This window comes from Globicephala melas, chromosome 15 (assembly GCF_963455315.2).
Source record: "Globicephala melas chromosome 15, mGloMel1.2, whole genome shotgun sequence".
NCBI lineage: Eukaryota > Metazoa > Chordata > Mammalia > Artiodactyla > Delphinidae > Globicephala > Globicephala melas.
Window position 1 is genome coordinate 57,026,371 of NC_083328.1, and position 10,523 is coordinate 57,036,893.

Consider the following 10,523-nt stretch of genomic DNA (forward strand, 5'->3'; position numbering starts at 1 on the left):
AAACTTATTGTCCACATAGACCCTACAGAAAACTGAAATTGCTGTCCTTCAGGGTTGTACTGGAGGAGCTGGATAGTACAGAGTGACATAAAAATAAATCACAGCAATAAATGCTCAGTGATGCAGTCAATGATTACAGCTTTCAGACTGGAATGCTGTGTCCTAAAGCTTCTCACAGCTGTGAAGAGCTCATCTCTGAGGTTGCCCACAGTGTTCTGGTATGCACACATATGAATTTTTATTTTACAAATTAGTATTATTTCATAATGTACAGATACTACTCACATCTTTTTTAACAAAGTAATTCACATCTTTTTTTAACAAAGTAAATTTGGGGCATCTCTTCATATCAGAATATTTACCTCTACCACAATCTTTTTGGTTTTTTAGTTTTTATTAAGAGAAATTTCAAATATACAAAAAAGTAGAGCCACTAAACAAAGACCCCTTGGGTACCTACCCCCTCCTTCACTCCCACAATTATCAACACATGATCCTTCTTTCATCTCTACCTCCACTCCCTCTTCCCACCCCCAAGTCATCCCAGTAGTCATCCCATGTCATCTGTAAACGTTCCAGTGTGCATCTCAAATGAGAGGAACTTTTGTTAAAGATATGACCACAGACTGTTACCACACACATGCAAGCCCCAAGCCAAAACTCAACAATATATATTATCATCAAATATATACTGTTCAAATTTCCCCAGGTGTCCCATGAATACATTCTTTGTGATTCATTGATATCTGAGTCCATCTTTTCTTTAGGTACAAAAAAGACTATTGATCCTCATGGTGCTTTGACCATCTTATTTTCCTGAATGTCCTGTAGAGATTGGCTTCCAATCTCTTTTTACTGTATTTGATATAAGCAGATATAATCATGAGATGACCTTATTGTGTATATGTCACCCAGTGTAGCCTGACATGTTTAGCTACATATTAAAATAGTGTTATTTTGTACTAAATTACTTTCCTTTTCTCTACTTTATATTACTGCTAGGACTAATTATATGTTTTTGAAATTGTGTGTGGGTGGGCATGTTATCTAGGAATTTCATTCCCAGGTAGTTAAATGGGTTCACAAAGTACTAGTTATACAAAGCAGTGGTTGGGAACCACCACCCTGCACAAGCCCCAAGCACTTTGGTAGTTTGAAGGAGTCATTCCAAGGAGGACAAAGGCCATGGGTCTGAGCGAGGAGGAAGAGTGAAGAATGGCTTCTGCACCGTCTGGCCACTGAACCACTTCACTTGGCACACGTGGCAACTCTCCCAGCTCCTCTTCCTCACCAGGCCCAGGGTGATGCCACCTCTGCATCATCCCCTGAAAAAGAGGTGTCAATCTGCCCCTGTGTTATTGAGACCAGAAAAGGAAACACTGGAGGGGTGAGGGGACCCTGAACTCTCTCTCCAGGTGGGGAGACCTGGGCTGACATGGCTCTGCTCTATGGAATCCTCTGGGGTTTGAAGGGTATGCAGGGCACTCAGAGACTGATGTCCCAGAGGGAGATCCCAGGCTTCCTGCTGATGTGGCCGGTGGATGCCCAAGCTTGGAAAAGCACAAATCCCTAACCTTGTGTCTCTCTAGTTGAGTAGTGTGGTTCCTTCTGGTTGCTTCCCTCTTCATCTGTGTGGTTTCTGAGGGACCACAGAACTTTGACATGGTTCTCAAACACCAATTTATGAGAATCACATACTTCCCCATGGTTGATTTGAACAGGACTCAGCTCTCAGTCATTTCTTGTTCCAGATATGGGGGGTAAGAGGAGGGACCTGCTCTCACAGCCTTGTCAGGAACCACTGGGGCTTTCAAAAGCTTCATCTCTCTTCTCTTCATACATCTCAGTAATAATGATAATTTTTTCATTAAAAAACTTTTATTCTAGTATAATATACATACAAAAGTGAACAAATCACATGTGTGCAATCTGAATGAATTTTAATAAACTGAACACACTTGTTTTACCAGCTCCCAGGCCAAGAAACAGAATATGACCAGCACCCCAGAAGCCCCCTTATACCCCTTCCTGTCACCACCACACCCAAGACCTCTAGCACCATAGCTTAGTTTTGCCTGGTTTTGTAATTTATACAAAGAAAACCTTACAGTCCTCTTTAGTATACTTTTTCTCTCTCCACTCTGAGACGACACACTGCCTGTGGTGGGTGGGAGGCCTCTGAGTGAATCCTCATTGCTTCAGTGTGTGAGAAAGCCACAGAAATAACATATAAAAATTACTAACAGATAGTGATGCGCTCTTGTTTTATTTGGAGTGGGTGTGTGGGCATGCACCTTCTGAAATCGCTTTTGTCCCACAGCACGAGTAAGTGAATGGTGGCACATTCTGGGGGAGAGGGGTTAGGCTTTTATAACTGCTCCAAAATGGTCTTTGATCCAGGAACAGATGAGAAGTGTAGGTTGCAGGAGTCTCTCTGTTAGTGTCCTCTGCATTTTGTGGTCATTTCTGTGGCTATGGGCTCTCAGGAACCCCTGTTCTGCAGGGTCCCCAGTGCTGTCACATTTCTTTACTGCAGTCAGGAGCAGGGCTCCTGGCTTCCATGCAACACTGGGAACCCAGGGCCTCCTGGGTGGGACAACAAGCCACAGGGTGGCTGTGCTGGCCCTCCCGCCCAGCCTCCCCAGCTTGGCCACCCCTTCTGAGAGTACAGGTGGCCTCCTGCGGTCTGAGAGTCCAGCTCCTTGGAAACGTGAAGCCCCTTCAGCTGCCCCAGCCAAGCTCCCCTCCCCCAGGCCAGCCCTCATGTGTGACCCAAGCCTGCTTCCAGATGTCAGGAAGTCTTTCACTCTCTACGACCAACCTCCTACCCTTCCTCTGGTGCCCCGTCAGACTCTTATCTCTGCAGGCCCCACTCTGTCGCTTTGGACCTTAGAAAGTTCCTCTCATGTCCAGCCTGCTGTAGGCCCCCAGCTCTGTTGGAGGGGGAAGCAGGGGACTGTTTCCATCTCCCTGGGAGCCAGCCGTGTCGTCCCCCTCCTTCCTCCATCCACCCCTACAGGACGTCACCGCGGAACAGCACCCTTCTCCCCTCGGGGTGGCGGCTTTAATTCCCTATGAAGCGCCGAGAGCCGGCGATCTTCGACTCCCCCAACGCCCTCCCTTCCCAGTTCTGACACTTAGACGCGAGTCGGGCTGGAGGGGAAAAAAATCTGCTTTATTTAATAGTCATAGTTCCTGGGGGTGGCTACGGAGGGAGCGAGGGCTGCGCTCCGACGGTGTCGGGGGCCGGCGGGTCTCAGAGCTGGGAGAAGGCGGCCTCGGGGTCGCAGGCGGGGTCGCCGCGGCAGCCGTCTGCATGAAGAGACGCCGGGTCAGGGCCCGCCACGGCCCGCCCCGCCTGGTCCCGGTGTCCCGGTCCCGCCCCGGCTCCAGCCTGACTCACCCGGGCTGCAGCAGATGCCGGCGGCGGCGCAGCGGCCCCCGCTCCCGCACGGCTTTTGGCCCGACTGGCAGGGCGACGGCAGGTAGTTCTCCTCCTGGCAGCGCAGCGTCTCGGCCGTGCCCACGAGGCAGCCCAGCTCGTCCCCGCAGCAGATGCTGGGCCCGAAGCAGCGGCCTTTGCCCCCGGGGCCGCAGGGGAGACACTGGCGGGAGGGCGGGGGTGAGCCGGGGGCGGGGAGGGGCCCGGGAGGGAGAGCCTGCGGGGCGGGGGGCTGAGCCGGCTGAGCAGAGGAGCGCCGGAGGTTCGGGGTCTCCCTGGCGCTCTTTGGCCCCCAGAAGCGGTCGAAGGAGGGGACTCAAAAGCTACTCGGCTGCCTTGGTTCCTAGGCCAGGCGAGGCCGGCGCGGGGTCAGCGCGGGAAAGGGAGCGGCAGGGGCGACCCTGTGGCTGCGGGTTGCCCAGCCTCAAGTGCCGCGGGACTAGGGCTGGGCGCTCACCTTGCGTACGTCGAGGTCCAGCACGGCCCGCTTGCCGCCCAGGGGGCAGTTCTGGATATAGCAGGCGGAGGTCAGCGCCAGGAGGCCGAGCAGGCAGCAGGCGAGGCTGGGGGCGGCCATGGTGCGGGAGGGCTGGGTCCGGGGTCCGGCGGCTGCGCTGTCTCTCTGGCCCGGCTTTTTATGCCCAGGGGCCGCGTAGGCGGAGCAGTGTCTAAGAGGGCCGCCGCATGACTGGTCACAGCAGGCCGCTGCGGTTCAGGCCCTGCGCCCCCGGCGTGCCCCCTCATTTGCAGGGCCCAGGCCGGGTCAAGGTCACCGCATCGGCTAATGGCTAATGGACCTGGCAATGATAGCGAATGCCGAATGCCGCTAGGGGAAGGAAGCAGCTCTGGGAGGGGAGCCAGTGCCGTGGCCTGGGCCCTAGGGTGGGACAGGGTTTGGTGGGGGGTGGGGGGACGCCCTGCAGCCCCCTCCCCCATTCCCAATACCTTGGGGTGGGGGTCAGGCTGGACCCTCGGGCTCCTCCAGGCCAGAAGAAACTCCGGCAGGACTCCCCCTCTGCCCTCTCGGCCAACCACACACGCAGCCTAGCTCCCCTCTACAAAGAAGTCCTCCTCCTCCTGAACACAGATTTCCTGGAACCCCAGCCCCACTCCCCACACCAGCAACCATTTCCCTGCACCCGGAACTGAGATCGGAAAAGATTTTATTTTCTCTCACTTCTAACTGAAATTCAGCCTTTCCTCAGCTGTGAGGTAGACAACAAACCACAGTGGAATTTGCAATACCTGTGGCTTTGTTGCAAATCAAAATGGCAGATGTCCTCCTATCCCATTACGACAGCTATCGCAAATGTCTCTAAACATCAGACTCATCATCCCTTTGAAATTATGGCAGTTATTGGACCTGCCACTAGATCTTGTTATCTAATGCTTTAAATAAAGAAGCACATTTGTGACTGTATCTCAAATGTTTTTAATATTTTGATACCTGCTCATAAATATAACTGGTTTCATTTGTAATTCTATGTTTTTAGTTATGCATTTAAAAACAGTGATTTGGGGAGACTTCCCTGGTGGTCCAGTGGTTAAGAATCCGCCTTCCAATGCAGGGAACTAAGATCCCACATGCTGCGGGGCAATGAAGCCTGTGCACTGAAAGTACTGAGCCTGCGGGCCACTACTAGAGAGAGAAACCTGCTCGCCACAACTAGAGATCCAGCATGCCGCATGAAGATCCCACGTGCCGCAACTAAGACCCAACACAGCCAAAAATAAAATTGAAAAACAACTGATTTTTTTTGCATTTTTAATGTACAGTATCTTAAAATGAAAATCATTAAAAATAAAAGAAAGACAGACTGCCTCAGTGGAAAGGGTGTTGATCAGTGTTGTCATGACCAGGGAGGTGCTCAGCATGGATCCTCCTTCAAGAAGGGACTTGCCACCCAGCTGCTGGGAGAGTGGTCATCAGATAGCCTTTGGCTGACAGCCCATCCAAGGCCTGCCTCAGCTACAGAGAGCCGCCTGTGCCAAGGTCATAGTCACATCCTCCCCCGGCGGCCCACATCCAATGACTGGTCCATTTTGGCCTAATGCCGGACAACTCTGAAGGATTATTTCAGCTCAGGACATCCCTGTGGGGTCAATTGAGACTTGCATGGAAGTTCTCCCTCCGCCTAGCCTTGTTTCCACCTCCTCCCTCCCACAAGTGTGGGTCCCAAGGGCCCTTGGTAATAAGCATCCTGCATGTTAAACTCCATCTCAGTCTGCTCTCTGGGGATCCCGACGTGCAATAGGAAAAAATGAGGTCATTGTCATCCCTGGGAGAGGAGACAGCCTCCTCTGCACTCTTGTTGACCCCCTCAAGGTGGGTGCTGAGGCTGCCAGGCTGAGCAGATCAGGCTGACCTGGATTACCAGTCAGCAGCTGGTCTTGTTTCTCACCCAAATCAGCTCATTGGCATTGCCGGGCTAGAAGGCCAAGGGCTTGACCCTGGAGGCAGCCCCAGAAAGGCCTCCCGCCTGCCCTGTGAGCACAGTGACCTCACCCAAGTTAACACATGCACATAGATTATTTTAGCATAGTGTCCCCCACAGGACAGTTTTCCTTCAGCTGTTCAACAACTGTCATCTGAAGATGCACCAGGTCCCAGTACAGATGCTTGGAAACATCAGTGATACAAACAGACAAAAATCCCAGCCCTCAGGCGCTTATATTGTAGTGGAGGGGGAGAAGCAAGAAACATATTTCAGTGGGTTAGGAAGCAGTAAGTGCTATGGAGGAAAAGGTGGGGCTTGTTGCAGTTTTCCTGAGGTGCTCAGTCTAGGTCTGCTTGTGAAGGTGACATCTGACATTTGAAGGAGGTGAGGAAAGAAGCCATGTGGATATCTGAGGGTGGACTGGTTTTCTATTGCTATGTCATAAGTTACCACAAATTTAGCAGCTTAAAACAACATCTACTTATTACCCCACAGTTTCTGTGGGTCTGGGCACGGCTCAGCTGGGTCCTCTGCTCAGTGTCTCACAGGGCTGCAGTCAAGATATCAGCCAGGCAGCATTCGTTTCTGGAGCCTGGGATATTGTTGGCAGAATGCATTGCCTTGCAGCTGTAGAACTCATGTGATTTGCATCTTCAAGGCCAGCAACAGAGAGAAAGAGTCTTTGGTACTTCAAGTCTCTAAGTGCAGGCAACCCTCTTTTATTTTATTTTATTTTTTTAATAACTTTTTAAACTTTATGTATGTTTTCTTTTTTAAAATGTAAATTTATTTATTTTTGGCTGTGTTGGGTCTTCGTAGCTGTGTGCGGTCTTTCTCTAGTTGCTGCAAGCAAGGGCTACTTTTCGTTGCGGTGCGCAGGCTTCTCATTGCGGTGGCTTCTCTTGTTGTGCAGCACGGGCTCTAGGTGAGTGGGCTTCAGTAGCTGTGGCACGCGGGCTCAGTAGTTGTGGCTCTCAGGCTCTAGAGTGCAGGCTCAGTAGTTGTGGTGCATGGGCTTAGTTTCTCCGCGGCATGTGGTATTTTCCCAGACCAGGGCTTGAACCCATGTCCCCTGCATTGGCAGGCGGATTCTTAACCACTGCGCCACCAGGAAAGTCCCCAACCCTCTTTTAAAAGGGCTCACCTAATTAGGCCAGGTCCACCAGGGTCATCTTCTAACTCAAAATCAAAGTGATTAATTTGGATAATTAGGCCCTTAATTACATCTGCAAAATCCCTTCATCTTTAGCTTATAGTATAATCATGGGGGTGATCCCCCAACACTTTTGCCATATTCTTCTATTGGTTAGAAGAAAGTTACAGGTCCTACCCACATGCAACTGGAGGAGATTACACAAAGGTATGGATACCAGGGGTGGGAATCACAAGACTGTTTTAGAATTCTGGAGGGACACTATTCTAGGCAGGAGAAAGAGCAAGTGCAAAGGTCCTGAGGTGGGAATGTTTGACATGTTCAAGGAATAGCAAGGAAGCCAGTGGGACTGGAGCAGAGTGACCGAGTCCTGAGGTCAGAATGGTCACATGGGACTGGGTCACATTAGGCCCAAATGAAATGGGGAACCAGAGCAGAGGCATGATGTGATTGGGTTTACATGTTATTAGCACAACTTTGGATATCTTGTTGTGAAAAGGCTGTGGGAAAAAGGTGGAAGCAGGGAAGAGGAGGCTACTGCAGCAATGCCTGCGAGGAATGACAATGGGCTGGACCAAGGTGGTGGGCAGAAGTGACCCATTTCTGGGTATATTTAGAAGGAAGCGCCAGTTGAGGTTTGCTGATGGGTTGGATATGGGTGGGAGAGAAAAAGAGGAGTCAAAGACAACTCCAAGGCTTTTGGCCTCACAAGTGGGAAGAAAGGAGCTGCCATCAGCTGGGATGGGGACCCTGAGGGTGGCTCAGATCGGGGTTGGGAAGGGCAGGAGCTCAGTGTGGACATATGACATTTGAGGTGTGCATCACATATCCAAGGAGACTGTGAGCAGGCATTTGGGTTTTAGAGTCTGGAGTTCAGGAGAGAGGGCTGGGCTGCAGATATGTAAATGTGGACATCATCAGTGCCAATATGTAAAGGCACAGACCTGAAGGAGGTCACTTAGGGGGAGTGAATTGAACCCTGAGTAAGGTCAGAGAAAACAAGAGTATGAAGACGGGATTTCAAGGAGGAGGAAATGATCAGTTGTGCCAAATGCTGCTTGACATAAAAGTTGAAATTCTTTATTTAAACAATTTCAATAAGGTATAATTTATATGGCATAAAATTCACCCATTGTAAGAGCACAGTTTGATGATTTTTAGTAAACAGTTGTGCAACCATCAGCACAATCCAATTGTAGGACGCTTCCATCCTAGGAAAAGTCCTTCGTGCTTGTCCGCCATTACTCCTTGTTCCCATCGTCAGCCCCAGGAAACCACTGATATAGATTCACCTTTTCTAGAAAGTTCCTATAAATGGAACCACACACAGTACGTAATCTTTTGTGTCTTGTTTCTTTCACTTGCCATAGTGCTGTTGAGGTTCATCCAAGTGATTATGTGTCAGCAGTTTGTTCCTCTGTATTGCTGAGAAGTAGTCCATGGATGGACCACATTTTGTTTATCCATTCATCAGTTGATGGACATTGTTTCTAGTTTTGGCTATTACAATAATCTTGCTATGAATATTTATGTACAAGTCTTTGCATGGGCATATGCTTCATTTCTCTTGGTTAGTTACCGAGGAATAGAATTGCTGGGTCCTATAGTAAGTGTTCGATGAACTATTTAAGAGGTGAGCAGTGGGCTTCCCTGGTGGCGCAGAGGTTACGAATCCGCCTGCTACTGCAGGGGACACAGGTTCAAGCCCTGGTCCGAGAAGATTCCACATGCCGTGGAGCAACTAAGCCCATGCACCACAACTACTGAGCCTGCGCTCTAGAGCCCGCGAGCCACAACTACTGAGCCCATGTGCCGCAACTACTGAAGCCTGCATGCCTAGAGCCTGTGCTCTGCAACAAAAGAAGCAATTGCAATGAGAAGCCCATGCACCGCAATGAAGAGTAGCCCCCACTCGCTGCAACTAAAGAAAGCCCGTGTGCAACAATGAAGACCAAATGCAGACAGAAATAAATAAATTAATTTAAAAAAAAAAGAGGTGAGCAGTATCACCTCCACCTAAGTGGAAGTGCTGCCTGATGGTCCTGGTGCAGAGCCAGTCAAAGCCCACATGAAGTGGTCCCCCAGCAGCAGCTGGATGGAGAGTAGGGCTGAGAGAATTTTGGTGCATAATGGTGTCCCACACAACCTTGATCTTCAATGCTGCAGCTTCCTTCTCTATTCTTATGTCAGAGTGACTGAGTACTGCTAATGGGAATCTCACAGCTACAAAGAGTGAGCAGTTTCTAATTTCAACTAGTCTCTCAGTACTGTTCACGAATTATTTTCCTTTGTTGAGTCAGCTATTTTTTCCCACACCACTGCCTATGTGGAGACAGTCCCACACACTGATTGTAGATTCAGAAAACAATCTAACCCCAGGTTAGATGTGATACGCATTAGATTAGATTGTTTTCTCTGAGCTGATACCGTAACTCCATCTTCAATAGGCTGTTCTGGTGTTCTCCAAGGCCAGCTGCTTCTGATGAATAGGTGCATGGTAAGACCAGGAAAATCCACTGCCCTCTTTCTTTTCCTATAAAGGGAGCTCTTTGGTCAAAAGCAATTTGGTGGAATATCCATCATGCTGTATTTCAGTGTGTCTATAAATGTTGGTGCTAGCAGTGACTGGCTGAGCCCCAGGGGATGGTGCCCAACTTGGTCTCTGCTGTTGGTGGGTTAGATTCTCAGTGGTGCTGGTAGCCAGGTCAGCCTTCGCGGTTGAGCCCACGCACAGTCTCAACCCCCGCCACCATGACCACTTTGTTCATGAGTCCACTGAGCAAGAATTGGGGTGGATGGGATTGAGGATGTCTGACATGCACAAGTCACCTTGTTCACCTGATTCCTGACAGCCACCTCTGCAGTAGGTCCCTTTGGTGAGATTCAACAGATATTCCACAAATATTCTCCAACTTCAGATCCATTCTGAGAGGTCCATCCACATACTTTTCCACAGGCCTCCACGTTACCAACCTCCCATCATATTCCTTCTAAGTCCCAAGTCCCTTATCATGCAGCCAAAACATTAGCTACTTATCTGTCCCTAAGGCTCTCTCTAGCTCCAGGTTAAGTGGTTGTGATGTAATTTATCAAGTACAGCCAATTGGAGAAAATTCATCTCCTTACTGTCTTTCAGGGCCACTTAAGCAAGACAGCAACACTGTAGCCATCTGCCACCTGGACATGAGCTGTCTGAAAACTGGACTTCATTTTTTCCTCTTTGGTCAACTGGACATATAAGACTCCCCATGAGATCACATGTATGGGCTGGGGAGGGAACATGAGCTCAGGAAGAGTCCATCTGTCCATGAAGCTAATCTGACCCACAGCTGACCACACACCGTGAATGAGCCTGGCCAAGAACAGAAGAATCATCCATAAGACTTAGGGACTCATGAGCAGTAATAAGTATTTATTGTTTCAGGCCAATAATGTTTGGGTGGTTTGTGTACAGAATAAGCTAACTGATACTCCCTGGAGTCTCAGCATC

At 49.7% G+C, this 10,523-nt stretch overlaps 1 protein-coding gene across 2 annotated transcripts; it reads right to left on the reverse strand.

The window, feature by feature from the left end:
- Nucleotides 1-3,154: 3,154 nt before the first annotated feature.
- OXT (oxytocin/neurophysin I prepropeptide) lies at nucleotides 3,155-4,522 on the reverse strand. 2 transcript variants are annotated; one of them, XM_060284784.1, is made up of 4 exons: nucleotides 4,388-4,522; nucleotides 3,900-4,110; nucleotides 3,404-3,605; nucleotides 3,155-3,312 (listed from the first exon to the last, which is right to left on the reverse strand). In XM_060284784.1, exons 2-4 carry the CDS (start codon nucleotides 4,017-4,019, stop codon nucleotides 3,257-3,259), a joined length of 378 nt encoding a protein of 125 aa, XP_060140767.1. In that variant the 5' UTR covers nucleotides 4,020-4,110; nucleotides 4,388-4,522; the 3' UTR covers nucleotides 3,155-3,256. The 2 variants fall into 2 exon arrangements, with proteins under 2 accessions (XP_060140767.1, XP_030703367.1); XM_030847507.2 differs by lacking the exon at nucleotides 4,388-4,522 and having other exon boundaries at nucleotides 3,900-4,219.
- Nucleotides 4,523-10,523: the final 6,001 nt, after the last annotated feature.

What these genes read in the sequence shown, in the direction of transcription:
- OXT (XM_060284784.1), bottom strand. Translation starts at nt 4,019, where the DNA reads ATGGCCGCCCCCAGCCTCGCCTGCTGCCTGCTCGGCCTCCTGGCGCTG. An exon ending in TGGACCTCGACGTACGCAAG is followed by an intron (nt 3,606 to 3,899) that starts GTGAGCGCCCAG and finishes CCCTCCCGCCAG; the next exon opens with TGTCTCCCCTGCGGCCCCGG. An exon ending in CGGCATCTGCTGCAGCCCGG is followed by an intron (nt 3,313 to 3,403) that starts GTGAGTCAGGCT and finishes CTCTTCATGCAG; the next exon opens with ACGGCTGCCGCGGCGACCCC.